The sequence below is a fragment of the Elephas maximus genome, chromosome 26 (assembly GCF_024166365.1).
Source record: "Elephas maximus indicus isolate mEleMax1 chromosome 26, mEleMax1 primary haplotype, whole genome shotgun sequence".
Classification (NCBI taxonomy): domain Eukaryota; kingdom Metazoa; phylum Chordata; class Mammalia; order Proboscidea; family Elephantidae; genus Elephas; species Elephas maximus.
In genome coordinates, this window is record NC_064844.1 from 33468281 (window position 1) to 33485518 (window position 17238).

Genomic DNA, 17238 nt, shown 5'->3' on the forward strand with positions numbered 1-17238 from the left:
TTGTTGAGTCGTTATGTTTTTCTTGGCTTTTTTCTTGAGTTATGGAATTGATATTCCTTTTTGTGGTTACCTTATTATCTACCCCTATTTTTCTAAGTAAAAACCTAACTTGTATCGTTCTATATCGCCTTGTATCACTCTCCATCTGGCAGTTCAATGCCTCCTATATTTAGTCCCTCTTTTTGATTATTGTGATCGTTTATCTGTTGATTTCCATGATTTCCTGTTATGTGTATTATTTTGTTTATTTATTTACTTTTTAGAATTAATCTTAATTTGTTTGTTTTTGTGCTTTCCCTATTTGAGTTGCGTTGATATCAGGACGTTCTGTTTTGTGACCTTGTATTGTGCTGGTACCTGATATTATTGGTCATCAGGCCAAACAATCTCCTTTAGCATTTCTTGCAGTCTTGGTTTAGTTTTTGCAAATTTTGTAAACTTGTGTTTATCTGTAAATATCTTAATTTCTCCTTCATATTTCAGAGAGAGTTTTGCTGGATATATGATCCTTGGTTGGCAGTTTTTCTCCTTCAGTGCTCTGTATATGTTGTCCCATTCCCTTCTTGCCTGCATGGTTTCTGCTGAGTAGTCTGAACTTATTCTTATTGATTCTCCCTTGAAGGAAACCTTTCTTTTCTCCCTGGCTGCTTTTAAAATTTTCTGTTTGTCTTTGGTTTTGGCAAGTTTGATGATAATATGTCTTGGTGTTTTTCTTTTTGGATCAACCTTAAATGGGGTTCGATGAGCATCTTGGATAGATATCCTTTCGTCTTTCATGATGTCAGGGAAGTTTTGTGTCAGGAGTTCTTCAACTATTTTCTCTGTGTTTTCTGTCCCCCCTCCCTGTTCTGGGACTCCAATCACTTGCAAGTTATCCTTCTTGATAGAGTCCCACATGAATCTTAGGGTTTCTTCATTTTTTTTAAATTCTTTTATCTGATTTTTTTCCAGCTTTGTTGGTGTTGATTCCCTGGTCCTCCAGAAGTCCCAGTCTACATTCTAATTCCTCGAGTCTGCTCCTCTGACTTTCTATTGCGTTGTCTAATTCTGTAATTTTATTGTTAATCTTTTGGATTTCTACATGCTGTCTCTCTATGGATTCTTGCAACTTATTAATTTTTCCACTATGTTCTTGAATAATCTTTTTGAGTTCTTCAACAGTTTTATCAGTGTGTTCCTTGGCTTTTTCTGCAGTTAGCCTAATTTCATTTGTGATATCTTTAAGCATTCTGTAAATTAGTTTTTTATATTCTGTATCTGATAATTCCAGGATTGTATCTTCATTTGGGAAAGATTTTGATTCTTTTGTTTGGGGGGTTGGAGAAGCTGTCATGGTCTGTTTCTTTATGTGGTTTGATATGGACTGCTGTCTCGGAGCCATCACTGGGAAACTAGATTTTCCAGGTAATCAGCTAAAAAAAAAATGCAGTCAGATCCCTATCTGAATTCTCCCTCTGGCTCAGGGTATTCAGATGTTAATGGAGCTGCCTGGGGGAGGGTGGGGGAGGGATCAGAGAGCTAGGAGTGTAGCACCACAGAATATAGAGCTGATCCCCGCGTTCACGCTCCGCCCCCGTCTGCCAAAATCCCGGAGGGACGGCTCCCCGGCTGGGACGCTACTCTGCCCGCTCCGAGACCAGTCACTTCCTCCAGGGGACTTCTCCCTCCGGTGTGCCGCACCGCTCGCGTGAACTGGGTGGGCGTCTCCCGCACGAACGGCTGGGCCCGCCCCCGGGTCCATTCAGGGGGATATAACTGGACCCTGCGCTCACGACCCGCCCACGCGCGCCAGAATCCCAGCGGGACGGCTCCCCAGTTGGGACGTTGCTTTCCCCGCTCTGAGACCAGTCACTTCCTCCCGGGGACTTCTCCCTCCAGTGCGCCGCACCGCTCCCGTGAACTGGGTGGGCGTCTCCCGCGCTAATGGGTGGGCCCGCCCCCGGGGTCTATTCAGAGGAATATAACTGGACCCCGTGCTCACGCCCCGCCCGCGCTCGCCAGAATCCCAGCGGGACGGCTCCCCGGCTGGGACGCTGTTTTCCCCGCTCCGAGACCAGTCATTTCCTCCCTGGGACTTCTCCCTCTAGTACGCCACACCGCTGGCGCGAACTGGGTGGGCATCCCCTGCACGAACGTCTGAGCCCCCCCCCGGGGTCGCTTTAGGGAAATATAGCTGACTCCCACGCTCGTGCCACGCCTGCTTCCCGCCAAACTCCCGGCGGGACGGCTCCTCGGCTGGGATGCTGCTCTCCCTGCTCCAAGATCAGTCACTGCCTCCCGGGTGCTTCTCCCACTGGCTGTGCCGCTACGCCGCCCGCGCCAACCAGCTAGACTCCCTCCCGGGATGGGTTCGGGGGGGGTAGGGCCGGGCCCCTTGTCTGTGCCGTCTGCCCCCCTGGGCTCTGCCCCAGCTTGGGCTCCGAAGGTCACCTGCCTGGTACGCTGGCTCCTAGTTCTGAAAACGATCGCTGTCTGCCCGTATTTGTTCGTTCTCCGTCTCTAAGTCTGTGTTTGTTGTTCAGAGTTCGTATATTGTTATGTATGTGATCGATTCACTTGTTTTTCCGAGTCTTTGTTGCAAGAGGGATCCGCGGTAGCATCCACCTAGTCTGCCATCTTGGCCCCACCTCCTCCATAGGGTTTTTAATGGCTGATTTTTTGGGAGTAGATCACCAAGACTTGAAACCAGGGATATCATTGCTGATGTCAGATGAATCCGGGCTGAAGATGTTTACCTGTGTTTTATTGACTATGCGAAGGCATTCATTGTGTGGGTCATAACAAATTATGGGTAACACTGCGAAGAATGGGAATTCCGGAACACTTACTTATGCTCTTGAGGAGCCTGTACATAGACTGAGGCAGTTGTTGGGACAGAACAAGGGGATACCACATGGTTTAAAGTCAGGAAAGGTGTGTGTCAAGGTTGTATCTTTTCACCATACCTATTCCATCTGTATGCTGAGCAAATAATATGAGAAGCTGGACTAGATGAAGAAGAATGGGGCATTAGGATTGGAGGAAGACTCATTAACAAGCTGCATTATGTAGATGACAGAACCTTGCTTGCAGAAAGTGAAGAGGACTTGAAGCACTTATTGATGAAGATCAAAGATCACAGCCTTCAGTATGGATTATACCTCAACATAAAGAAAACAAAAATCCTCATAACTGGACCAATCAGCCACACCGTGATAAATGGAGAAAAGACTAAGTTGTCAAGGATTTCATTTTACTTGGATCCACAATTAATACTCATGGAAGCAGCAGTTACAAAATCAAAAGACACATTGCATTGGGTAAATCTGCTGCAAAGGACCTCTTGAAAGTGTTGAAAAGCAAAGATGCCACCTTGAAGAGTAAGGTGCGTCTGACCCAAGCCATGGTATTTTCAATCGTGTCATATGCATGTGAAAGCTGGAAAATGAATAAGTAAGGAAGACCAAAGAAGAACTGACGCCTTTGAATTGTGGTGTTGGCGAAGAATATTGAATATACCATGGACTGTCTTGAACGAAGTATAACCAGAATGCTCCTTAGTAGCAAGGATGGCGAGACTGCATCTTACATACTTTGGACATGCTGCCAAGAGGGATCAGTCCCTGGAGAAGGACATCATGCTTGGTAAAGTAGAAGAGTCAGCAGGAAAGAGGAAGACCCTCAACGAGAAGATGGACTGACACAGTGGCTACAACAACTGGCTCAAGCATAACAATGACTTTGAGGATGGTGCAGGACCGGGCAGTGTTTCGTTCTGTGGTACATAAAGTCGCTATGAGTCAGAACCTACTCAATGGCACCTAACAACAACAACAGATCACCAGGCCTTTCTTCTGAGGCAGCTCTGGGTAGACTTAAAACTCTACCTGTCAGTTAGCAGCCAACTCCACTAACTATTTGCACCACCCAGGGATTCCATATTCATCTTAAGTATTATAAATTTAGGTATAAAGTATAATAATACTGCTCACTACAGCCTTCCATGACCCAGCTAACAAGAAGTTAGGTTCCTGATGGCATCAAAGGACTCACAAAAATAGAAGCTGGAACCCCAGTGGCCCAGGCATGAGCAGTGTCAGTAGAAGGTAGGCAGGGCTGGCTTGCCTATTCCCAGATTTCACTCTCTGGCAGGCTTATGTCTATTTTTTTGGCTGCAAAGGAAATGTTTACTTCTACCTCTATGAACAGACAATTTTCCATAGTTCTGGGGTTTTAAAAACATCAGCAATGATAAAGGCTTAGGAAGAGCTCTTTTTTTTTGCTACTATTATGAGTTTTTTTTATAAAAATGTTGATACACGAAAGACAAGCAATGCATGGAAAATATGCATTTCAGGTCCAAGAGCAGCTTATTCCAGCAAAATTTCCTCAGCTCTCTCCCTAATGGTTTAAACATCGATTTTCACTCATTTCTGCAGAATTACATTCACAGGAGGAGTGAGTAGGAAGAACAGTAGCCTGTATAGCGGGAAGCCACTTTCTTTCCTTCCCCGGTAAGTTGTATGATACCTTTTCTTTTTACATGCAGAGGAAGAGGATTCTAAGTGTTGAACTAAATTCCCCTTTTTTAGAAAACATTCAAGTTGTATCCTCTTATTAGACTTTTCAGTTTCAGACCCTAAAAATACTAAAAATTTTTGGGTTAAGCAGCCAGGTTTAACATGTTATTGTGTCAGGGTACCACAGTGTCCTACTTGGCTAAATAATTTTAAACAATATTTTCTCTTGGGGGATAGATACAAAGTTCTATTGCCATGCCACAAAACCACCAATTGACTTGGAGCATTATTAGCAATAGCTTTATACTTTCATTCTACACTGTTCATACAAAACGTACCTAAAAGTCTAAAAACAAACCACCCCTGCTCCCAATTCATTTTCATTTCTACCATTTGGAAAAGTTGTGTTTATTGTATTTTCTGCTCCCTAATGGACACAAAATTAGCCTAAGAGTTTGGGCCCAACTTCTTTGAGTCTTGGTGATATCATGCTCTCAGTAAGCTTCCAGAAACTGGTCATCCCACCACTTGTATTTGTTCTGTTTTCCCCCTTCAAACAGACGAACTAGCAAGAGGTGGGTCTATGGTAAATATCTCAAAAGGTTATGGCATTAACGTCTCTATAGCTGCTTTCCAATAGGACTTGATTCTTTGAATACTTTGGTTAGAATCCTACAGGAGTCAGAGTTAAGGCTAGATGTTATAAGAAGTCCCCTTCAAATCTTCTAATTCTCAATTTTTGAAACAATAATAGAATTGTTTTAGAAATTGAGTGAAGTTGCTAGTTGGATACTCAGTCCAGGGCATTATTTTAAAAAGTGAGAAAAAATAAGAATATAATCATCACCCAGAAGACGAAAATACAGGAGTGGAATATAGAATTAAAATTGAAGATTTTAGTTTTCCTTTCAAATAAATAATAAGAAATGTCAGAAATATGTCTATCTGGTTTTTCATTTCCATGTCTGGACAACAGAATTCATGACTGCAGTTGGAAAAGGACCTTCACAAGCCATTTCATGCCCCTTTGTGTGTCTATTGATAGGTCTTTATCACTTAGCTAGTGGAGGACCATCTTAAGAAAGAAAGGCCCTTAATATGGCTTCATTTTTATCTAGAAAAAAAAAATTAAGACTATTTTCATAAATCCACATTTTCGAGGCAGAATGGTCTACTCTGATCACTCTAGTTAGAATACTAACAGCTTCCCATTCCTTGTTCTAGCCCTCAGATTCCTCTTACTCTGTTCCATGTTTCCTTTTTTCATAGGGTTTATCATGTTCTAACATATTACAGTTTACTTACTTATCAGTTTATTGTTTATTACCTCCAAAAGAATGGAGATTATTGTTTTGTTTGCTGGCATACATCAATTACCTAGAATAGTGGCTGGCACAAAGTACATACTTCATAGTTTTCAAATAAATGAATGAATGAGGATGCTTTCTGAAAGGCAGCGTTTTAGGGGATGACTTTAATCATGGTTTGGAAGCCTAATTAGCTATGACTATCCAAGGATGAAAAGTCTTCTGGTGGTGGTAACAGTTAACGTACTTGGTTATTAACCAAAAGGTTTGAAGTTTGAATCCACCTAGAGGTGACTAGCAGGAAAAGTGCCTACATCTGAAAAATCAGCCATTAAAGGACCTATGGAGCACTGGTCTACTCTAACACACATGGGGTTGTCAGGAGTTGAAATCGACTCAATGGCAACTGGTTGGCTGGTTGGTTAACCATGGATGGCAAACAATGGAGGGAAGGTGCCCAAGTTATACAGGCTACTGGTGTTTCACCTGTGTTGTTGGACTTTTTTGGGGTCTCTATTAGGCTGACGTGGCTATTCTGTGTGTGAACTGGCTGGAGAGCACAGAGAGGCCTGGAGATGCCTGACGTACCCAGCTTCTCTTGCTATCTTACAAAGCTCTCACCCAGCCTGGACACACGACTGGGAGAGCACAGCCACAGTGAGGCAAAGTCAGGGACCAGGAGTGCTCTCCTCTCAGAGTCCAGGGGCTGAAGTGATGACACATCAGAATCTGATGGCCAGTATCCCTACTCTTCCACTCACATACATTCTGCTAAGGACAAAGAAAAGAAATCCTTAGTTGGCTCATAAATGCAATAATAACTATTTTTCATATAAATGAAAATTCTACAATGAAAAAAACAGCAAAAAAGTAAAAGAGCAAAGGATTTTTTTTTTTTCTCAAAAGGATAAGGTAAAATGAGATAAAGAACAGTTAGTTAAGTAAAAGAAGTAAAATTTTGTTTTGTTGCTATGAGTCAGAATTGAATCGACAGCAGTGTTTTTTTTTTTATATATATATATACAAGGTAAAAGCTCTTCTAGAGAGTGAAAAGGCAGTGGCAGGAGGAGATGGAACTACACTTGGAAGATGAAATAAAAATACAAGGAGGAAGTCAAAGGAACCACATTCTGAATATTATTCAGTCATAAAAAGGAATGAGGCACTGATACATGCTACAACATGAGGAACCTTGAAAGCACTATGCTGAGGGAAAGAAGCCAGTCACAAAAGGCCACATATTGTATTATTTCATTTATATGAAATGTCCAGAACAGGCAAATTCACAGAGGCAGAAAACAGATTTGTGGTTGCCGGGGGTGGGGGTAAAGGGAATGGGTAAGACTATTAGTGGGTACAGGGTTTCTATTTGGGGTGATGAAAAGTTCTGGAACTAGACAGTGGTGATGGCTGCATAATATCTCAGGTGTACTTAATGCCACTGAACTGTACGCTTCAAAATGGTTAAAATGGTAAATTTTATGTTATGTTACATGTCTTTTACTACAATTGTTTTAAAAGCATCCCATTCCCCTGCAATTTTTCTGATTCCAAGTCTGGGACTTGAGAAAAATAACCTGTGCATTATATTACATATGGCATGTCACACCCTGCATATACCTATATCCATAGAATGTAACTAATATTCTATTACTTCAATATAAACACATAATGTATTCTGCATGTACTATTTACCAGTTTAATCCCTGACTCCGCTCCTGGAATGTTGCTTCCATGTGGACAAGGACCGTGTGTGTTTTGCCCTCAAAACTGTGTCTGACACAAGGTAGGTGCTCAGTAAATATCTGTTAAGTGAATGAATAAGTGAATAAGAGATAAAGGGAAGAGCCAATGGTACTGTTTTTATTTCTATAAAACGTGTCATGCTACTCAAGACAGTTCATCTTTACAGAGCATGCCTCTTCACCGTGGTTCAATAACTACAACCAGACAATGACAACTCTCCAAGTCATGGGAATCCAGGGGTGGACCACTCTTCCCTTAGCTGTAGCCAGATTCTGATGAGAACAGAATTCGGGGTTCACTCAGCCTTGCTTAGAGCCAGGCATGCTAGCCGTGTTGTCAACATGGTCTCAGCTGCTTTGATCAGGATTAAGTTGGTAAATGGGTATGAAGGGAGACTTCCAGCCCCTTCTCCATTTTAATTCAAGTACTAGGCACATGAGTTCCATAGCTAAATACTGATCACATGAGTTGGCTTCATCCTAAACCACAGTCAGGGGTAAAGTCAGGACATAGAGCTATTGCCATAAGTTTCAGACTAAGTCCAACAAAAGAAAATTTGGACCAGTTTAGTACATTGGATTAAGCCCATAAACTGTGAAAGCTTTGCAGAGCTTATTATAGAAAGGGAATAACATGCCTAACAATTAGGGAGGCTTCTACTTATACCACCATATACTGACACAAGATTCTAAATTACATATTTCATTACTTACAAAATTGTCTGGATTCTGTGCAAAAAGACAGTATACTTAAGTGGAATACTTTACAAAGCATTAGGTTTTCTAAAAACACATTTAAAAAAAAATTAAATTCTTTGCCAAGTAATGACCAACAAAATTAGAGCTGCAGTTAGAGTGATTATGTAACTCTTGAGTTGCAGAAATCAATATTAAAAAGGGTGCAGAATTAAAGAAAAATTAATAAGTACAAGAAACAAAATAAACATGAATCTATTTATATTTGGTATATTCTTCTGGAATAATAGTTTTGAGTACTAACTCAAGGTGACTTACTTTTTTTCTGAACACTGCGTGGTACAACCATCAGCAGTTATAACTTGGACTACTATTCAGTGAAGGAACCCTTCGAAATTCATGATTTAAAGCCAACTGAAAAAGCAAACCTGCATCTTTCTGGAATTCAGGGATTCTGCAAATCTGTTTCACAAGTGCCTCAGATGAGCTAGCATCCTATGCCTGACCTGGGGAACGCTGTAATCGCTCCAGAAGAATGTGTACCTTCATACAATGTCTTCTCTCAGAGCTCTAAGTATTAGATTAACATAAAACACAAACCACTGAAACATGGACTCCCTTTAAATATCTCATAGTTGAAACTGTTAGGCTGTTTTCCTCCATTTTCCACTCTTGATCTCTTCCACTCCCTTCAATCTGTTTGCTCAAACAAACCCCACCCTCCATGATCTCCCTTTCTTGAAGTCAAATCTGGCATTGGTGTTTTCTCTGCTTAGCAGGAAAGCAATTTTAACAATATTCTGCTTTTGATAAGATCAAATATAATTAGCTTCAAATGAATCTGGTTGTTGTCCTCAGCTTGGTTCTACTGTGATACTAACAAGGAAAGAAGCCACAGCTTTTCGCACTGTTTTGTAGAGTAAAGAACTTGGGTGCTATCCTAGGCCCAGACAGAGCCTTTACAATTTCCCTGAAAATACACAGAGGTGTAAATACGAAGTTGCCAGTACCGCTAATTTAAAGTCTTACAACTTAATTAGTTTTTATGGGGATAATAAATACTGATAAGTCAGAAAATACAGTGGTTTACAGCTGAGGATATGAGACATAACTAGAAATTCTCTGCTGACAAAGGTGCAGAGAAATCAAACAAGAAATCTCAGGCTACATCAGGGAGGTCTCCAAATCTTTCCTATAGGCCTCCCACATGCACCTAAAATTGTCATCCCTGCAAATTTAAACTCATTAATTCCATACCAATAGTGGAACCGTCTGTGAGTATTTTCACTATCACAACCTTGGGTTATGCTATTTGTAAATCCCAATAACCTCTGAGGTATGTTTTCAGGTATGAGTCATCTTGATCCATACATGCTTTGCAGACTTAAATTACAAAAATTTCCTAGTGCCTTAGAGTGTTTGCTTGTTTAAATAGAAAGTCACCTCCTTTTTGCTTTATACAATCACTATATGATTTTTATTGTTTATCTTACCTTCACATGTGGTGCCATCTGCAGAGATGGAGAACCCCTGCTCACAGACACACTGAAAAGAGCCATCTGTGTTTAGACACTCCCCATAAGGACCACAGAGCTCCGGTTGCTCACATTCATTCATATCTGGAATTTAAAAGAAAGTTAACAATGCTTGAAAAAAAATCTGTTTTGTTTTCGTACGATATCAGACATACAGTTGTAGTTGCTGTTAGTTGTCCTCAGGTAGACTTCAACTCACAGCAATCTTATGTATAACAGAATGAAACACGTTCTGGTCCTGTAGGTTGCTATGAGTTGGAATCAACATTGATATGGTGAAAAACTTATTATAAGATGGTTAGAGACTTATTTTGTAGAACAACGACACCATCTGTCCATATACAGACTACAAGTTTGTATTGTCTTAACACAGAAACTATTTCGGTTGAATTATATGGAACGGCCACTGTTCAACCATTTTCAAGCTATAAAAATAGCAGTTTCATAGGTTCAGTGCAAAACTACTCTTATTTTAGACATACTGGAGAACCTGAAAACCACTCTAATAGAAAAAACAACTTCTCTGTAAAATATTCTTCATCAGAGAGATGGCTGTGCCCTTCTCTGTCTACTGTGTCTTGCCCATGACTATGTATTTATAAGATATAAGCCTCTTAGGGGCAAAGCTGGACATGTGTTATTTACAGTGTTTGGCTCATAAACAGCATTTCACAAATGTATGCTGAATACATAAAGGTAAAAAACTCCAATCTATATTTCATCAAAAATGCATAAAGAAATAAAACACATGAAAATGAAGGCCTTTCTGACTAGTTCTCATTACTTGCATGGCTTTGTGACAACAAAATTAGTGAGTGAGGGTAAAGGGCTTAGCACAGTGCCTAACACAAAACAAAGATTCCAAAAGTGGTAGCTAGTATTATTCTGACTCATGAGAAGATCATGCTGTATTTAAACACGTGTTGACCATTTAACGCTCTGCTTGTTCTCAATGGGAATGATTGTGTTCCCCATGGAGCCGACTGGTACTGCCAACAGTTAAGGTGCTTGGCTGTTAACCAAAAGGTTGACGGTTCAGATCCATCCAGAGGTACCTTGGAAGAAAGGTCTGGTGATCTACTTCTGAAAGATCACAGCCAGAGAAAACTCTATGGAGCACAGTTCTACGCAGAAATACATGGGATCTCCTGAGTCAGAGTCAACTCAGCATCAACTGCTTTATGCCTGTCATGGCCAGGGTGATGAGGCACTCCTAAATATTTATCATGCATGAAGTGCTTGGTGTAAGAGAAATGTTCTTTTCAAGTTAGTCCTAATAACGTTGGTTAAAAAAAAAACAAAACACTAAACCCGTTGCCATCAAGTCGACTCCAGAAGGCGGCAATGTATGGAATCCTTAGGGATGGCTCACCCAGTCACACAGGCACTGACATATAAATTGCCTATTTCCACCGTGTTTTAATTGTTGGTTTGCTCATCTATGTCCTTCATTACACTGAATGATCTCTGAGAAGAACTGCATACAAATATGTATTTTTTATATTTTTAGTATGCTTTAAGTGAAAGTTTACAAATGAAGTCAGTCTCTCATATAAAAATTTATATACACCTTGGTATATGCTCCTAATTGCTCTACCCCTAATGAGACAGCACATTTCTTCCCTCCACTCTCTGTTTTTGTGTACATTCGGCCAGCTTCTGACCTCCTCTGCCCTATCATCTCCCCTCCAGACAGGAGATGCCAACATATTCTCATGTGTCTACTTGATCAAAGAAGCACATTTTTCACCAGTATCATTTTCAGTGCAGTCCAATCCCTGTCTGAAGAGTTAAGTTTGGGAATGGTTCCTGTCTTGGGTCAATAGAAGGTCTGGAGACCATGACCTCTGGGGTCCTTCTAGTCTAAGTCAGACCATTAAGTCTGTTCTTTTTACAAGAATCTGGGGTCTGCATCCCACTGCTCTCCTTCTCCCTCAGGGGTCCTCTGCTGCGTTCCCTATCAGGGCACTCATTGGTTGTAGCCGGGCACCATCTAGTTCTTCTAGTCTCAGGCTGATGTAGCCTCTGGTTTATGTGGTCCTTTCTGTCTCTTGGACTCATAATTACCTTGTGTCTTTGGTATTCTTCATTCTTCTTTGCTCCAGAAGGGTTGAGACCCATTGATGCATCTTAGATGGCCACTTGCTAGTGTTAAAGACCCCAGAAGTCACTATCCAAAGTGAGATGCAGAATGTTTTCTTAATGGATTTTATTATGCCAATTGACTTAGATGTCCCTTGAAACCATGGTCTCCAAACCCCACCCCTGCTACACTGGGCTTCAAAATGTTCAGTTTATTCAGGAAACTTCATTGCTTTTTGGTTTAGTCCAGTTGTGCTGACCTCCCCCGTATTGTGTGTTGTCTTTCCCTTCACCTAAAATAGTTCTTATTTTTTTACTATGTAATTAGTGAAGACCCCTCTCCCTCTCCCCTCTCCTAACCATCAAAGAATATTTTCTTCTCTGTTGAAACTATGTCTCGAGTTCTTATAATAGTGGACTTATACAATATTTGTCTTTTTGCAACTGACTAATTTCAATCAGCATAATCCCTTCCAGATTCCTCCATGTTATGAAATGTTTCACAGATTCATCATTGTTCTTTATCGATGCACCGTATTCCATTGTGTGAATATACCATAATTTTTTACCCATTCATCTGTTGATGGGCACCTTGGTTGCTTCTATCTTTTTGCTATTGTAAAAAGTGCTTCAGTGAACATGGGTATGCATGTATCTGTTCCTGTAAAGGCTCTTGTTTCTCTAGGATATATTCCAATGAGCAGGATTGCTGGATCATATGGTAGTTCTATTTCTAGCTTTTTAAGGAAGCATCAAATCGATTTCCAAAGTGGCTGTACCATTTTACATTCCCACCAGCAGTGTATATATAAGTGTTCCAGTCTCTCCACAGCCTCTCCAACATTTATTATTTTGTGTTTTTTGGGTTAATGCCAGCCTTGTTGGAGTGAGATGGAATCTCGATGTAGTTTTGATTTCCATTTCTCTAAAGGCTAATGATCTGTTAGCTATTTGAATGTCTTCTTTAGTGACATGTCTGTTCATATCTTTTGCCCGTTTTTTTATTGGGTTATTTGTCTATTTGTAGTTGAGTTATTGCAGTATCATATAGATTTTAGAGATCAGACACTGATTGGAAATGTCATAGCTAAAAACTTTTTCCCAATCCGTAGGTAATCTTTTAACTCTTTTGGTGAAGTCTTTAGATGAGCATACCCAGTGCCATCGAGTCAATTCTGACATATAGCGACCCTATAGGACAGAGTAGAACTGCCCCATAGACTTTCCAAGGAGCGCCTGGCAGATTTGAACTGCTGACCCTTTGGTTAGCACCCATAGCACTTAAGCACTATGCCACCAGGGTTTCCTTGGATGAGCATAGGTGATTGATTTTTAACAGCTCCCTGCCTTGTTAGTAATGTTTTATACACTGTTTATGTCATGTATTAGGGCTCCTAGCGTTGTTCTTATTTTTTCTTCCATGATCTTTATCGTTTTAGATTTTATATTTAGGTCTTTGATCCATTTTTGAGTTAGTTTTTGTGCATGGTGTGAGGTATGGGTCTTGTTTCATTTTTTTCTCTAGATGGATATCCAGTTATGCCAGCACCATTCGTTAAAAAGACTGTCTTTTCCCCATTCAACTGACTTTGGGCCTTTGGCAAAAATCAGCTGCTCATATGTGCATGGATTTATGTCTGGCTTCTCAATTCTGTTCCATTGGGCTACGTATCTGCTGTTGTACCAATATCAAGCTGTTTTGACTACTGTGGCAGTATAACAGTTCTAAAATCAGGTAGAGCGAGGCCTCTCATTTTCTTCTTCTTTTTCAGTAATGCTTTACTTATCCGGAGCCTCTTTCCCTTCAATATGAAGTTGGTGATTTGTCTCTCCACCTCATTAAAAAAATGTCGTTGGAATTTGGATCGGAATTGCATTGTATCTATAAATTGCTTTTGGTAGAACAGACATTTTTAAAATGTTAAGTCTTCCTATTCATGAGCAAGGTATGTTTTTCACTTACGTAGGTCTCTTTTCGTTTCTTGCAGTAGCGTCTTGTAGTTTTCTTTCTATAGGTCTTTTACATGTCTGCTAAGATTTATTCCTAAGTATTTTATCTTCTTGGGGGCTACTGTAAATGGTATTGATTTGGTGATTTCCTCCTCGATGCTCTTTTTGTTGGTGTAGAGGAATCCAACTGATTTATGTATGTTTATCTTGTATCCTGATACTCTGCTAAATTCTTCTATTAGTTTCAGTAGTTTTCCTGAGGATTCTTTAGGGTTTTCTGTGTATAAGATCATGTCATCTGCAAACAGAGATACTTTGACTTCTTCCTTACCAATCTGGATGCCTTTATTTCTTTATCTAGCCTAACTGCTCTGGCTAGGACCTCCAGTACTACATTGAATAAGAGTGGAGATAAAGGGCATCCTTGTCTGGGATCTCAAGGGGAATGCTTTCAGGCTCTCTCCATTTAGGATGATGTTGGCTGTTGGCTTTGCATTAACACCCTTTATTATGTTGAAGAATTTTCCTTCTATTCCTATTTTGATGAGAGTTTTTATCATGAATGGGTGTTGAACTTTGTCAAATGCCTTTTTGGCATCAATTGATGAAATCATGTAATTCTTTTGTTTTATTTATATGATGGATTACATCGTTTTCCTAACGTTGAACCATCCCTGCATAGCCGGTACAAATCCCTCGTGGTCATGGTGAATTATTTTTTTGATATGTTGTTGAATTCTACTGGCTAGAATTTTATTGAGGATTTTGACATTTGTATACATGAGGGGTACAGGTGTGTTTTTCTTTTTCTGTGGTGTCTTTAAATGGTTTTGGTATCAGGGATATGCTGGCTTCATAGAATGAGTTTGGTAGTATTCCATCCTTTTCTATGCTGTGAAATACCTTTAGTAATAGTGCTGTTAACTCTTCTCTGAAGGTTTGGTAGAACTCTGCAGTAAAGCCTTCCGGGCCAGGGCTTTTGTTTGTTGGGAGTTTTCTGACTACCTTTTCAATGTCTTCTTTTGTTGTGGGTCTATTTACTTGTTCTACCTCTGTTTGTGTTAGTTTAGGTAGGTAGTGTGTTTCTAGGAATTCATCCATTTCTTCTAGGTTTTCAAATTTGTTAGAGTGCAATTTTTCATAGTAATCTGATATGATTCTTTTAATTTCAGTTGGGGCTGTTGTAATATCGTCCATCTCATTTCTTATTCAGGTTATTTGCTTCCTCTCCTGTTTTTCTTTTGTCAGTTTGGCCAACAGTTTATCAATTTTGTTCACTTTTTAAAGAACCAGCTTTTGGACTTGTTAATTCTTCCAACTGTTTCTCTGTTTTCTCTTTCATTTAGTTCAGCTCTGATTTTTATTATTTGTTTTCTTCTGGTGCCTGAGGGTGTCTTTTGTTGCTCTCCATTTGTTCAAGTTGTAGTGATAATTCTTTGATTTTGGCCCTTTCTTCTTTTTGGATGTGTGCATTTATTGATATAAATTGACTGCTGAGTGCTGATTTCACTGTGTCCCAAAGGTTCTGATAGGAAGTGTCTTCATTCTCATCGGATTCTATGAATTTCTTTATTCCCTCCTTAATGTCTTCTATAACCCAATCTTTTTTGAGCAGGGTATTGTTCAGTTTCCATTTGTTTGATTTCTTTTCCCTGCTTTTTCTGTTATTGATTTCTACTTTTATGGCCTTATGGTCAGAGAAGATGCTTTGTAATATTTCAGTGTTTTGGATTCTGCTAAGGCTTGCTTTATGACCTAATATGTGGTCTATTCTACAGAATGTTCCATGTGTGTTGGAAAGGAAAGTATACTTGTCTGCTGTTGCATGGATTGTTCCGTACACGTCTATGAGGTCAAGTTGGTTGCCTGTAGCATTTACATCTTCCGTGTCCTTAATGAGCTTCTTTCTGGATGTCTCATCCTTCACCGAAAGTGGTGTGTTAATGTCTCCTTCTATTATTGTGGAGCTGTCTATCTCAGTTTTCAATGCTGTTAGAGCTTGTTTCATGAATTTTGCAGCCCACTGGGTGCATAAATATTTAATATGGTTATATCCTCTTGGTATATTGTCCCTTTAATCATTATATAGTGTCCTTCCTTATCTTTTGTGGTGGATGTAACTTTAAAGTCTATTTTGTCAGAAATTAATATTGCCACTCCTGCTCTTCTTTGATTGTTGTTTGCTTTATATATATATTTTTCCCATCCTTTGAGTTTTAGTTTGTTTGTGTCTCAAAATCTAAGGTGTGTCTCCTGTAGGCAGCATATAGACAGACCTTTTTTTAAATCCATTATGCCACTGTCTTTTTATTGGTGCATTTAGTGCATTTACATTCAGCGTAATTAGGGACAGGTGTTTATTTAGTGCTGTCATTTTGATGTCTTTTTTTGTGTTTTGTTGACAGTTTCTTTTTCCCACTTACTTTTTTGTGCTGAGTAGTTTATCTTTTTATACTGTCTTTTCCCCTTATTCATTGTAATTAATTTTGTTTCTTCTGAGTTCCTATTTTTTTCTTGTATTTTATTTTGATGAGTAGGATTCTTACTCTCCTTTGTGGCTACCTTAACATTTACCCCTATTTTTCTAAGTTTAAACCTAAACTTTATTTCTTCATATCACCTCGCCTTCCTCTCCATATGAAAGATCTATGACTACATTTCTTAGTTCTTAATCTTGTCTTCTTTTACATAGTAACATCGTGGTTTCCCTGTTTTGAGTATTTTTTAACTTGATTTATTTTTGTGATTTCCCTGTCTATGTTGACATCTGATTACTCTGTCCAGTGTTCTAGTCTTGGGTTGATACCTGATATTATTAATTTTCTAGCCAAAGAACTCCCTTTAGTATTTCTTGTAGTTTTGGTTTGGTTTTTATGACTTCCCTAAGCTTCTGTTTATCTGGACATGTCCTTATTTCACTTTCATATTTGAGAGACAGTTTTGCTGGATATAAGATTCTTGGCTGGCAATTTTTTTTTCCTTCAATGCTTTATATACGTCATTCCATTGCCTTCTTGCTTGCGTGGTTTCTGCCGAATAGTCCGAGCTTATTCTTATTGACTCTGTTTTGTAGGTGACTTTTTGTTTATCCCTAGCTGCTCTTAAACTTTTCTATATCTTTGGTTTTGGCAAGTTTGATTATAGTATGTCTTGGTGACTTTTTTTTTAAAATCTACCTTATGTGTAGTTCAATGAGCAAGTTGCATAGATATTTTCTCATTTTTCATTATATCAGGGAAGTTTTCCGGAAACAAATTCTCAACAATTCCTTCTGTGTTTCCTGTTATCCCTCTCTATTCTGGTATTTCAATCAGTCGTAGGTTATTTCTCTTGACAGCGGCCCAGATGATTGTTAATGTTTCTTCATTTTTTTACAATTTTTTAATTTGATTTTTCTCCAAATATATTGCTGCCAAGTGCCTTA

General features: G+C 39.5%; 1 protein-coding gene across 6 annotated transcripts in view; it reads right to left on the reverse strand.

The window, feature by feature from the left end:
• LTBP1 (latent transforming growth factor beta binding protein 1) overlaps window positions 1–17238 on the reverse strand; it is a 740867-nt gene that overhangs the window by 96528 nt on the left and 627101 nt on the right. For all 6 annotated transcript variants that reach the window (XM_049870392.1, XM_049870391.1, XM_049870390.1 and 3 more), the window contains one exon: window positions 9741–9866. In XM_049870392.1, coding sequence (XP_049726349.1) covers window positions 9741–9866 — 126 coding nt within the window. The remainder of the gene's footprint in view (window positions 1–9740; window positions 9867–17238) is intronic.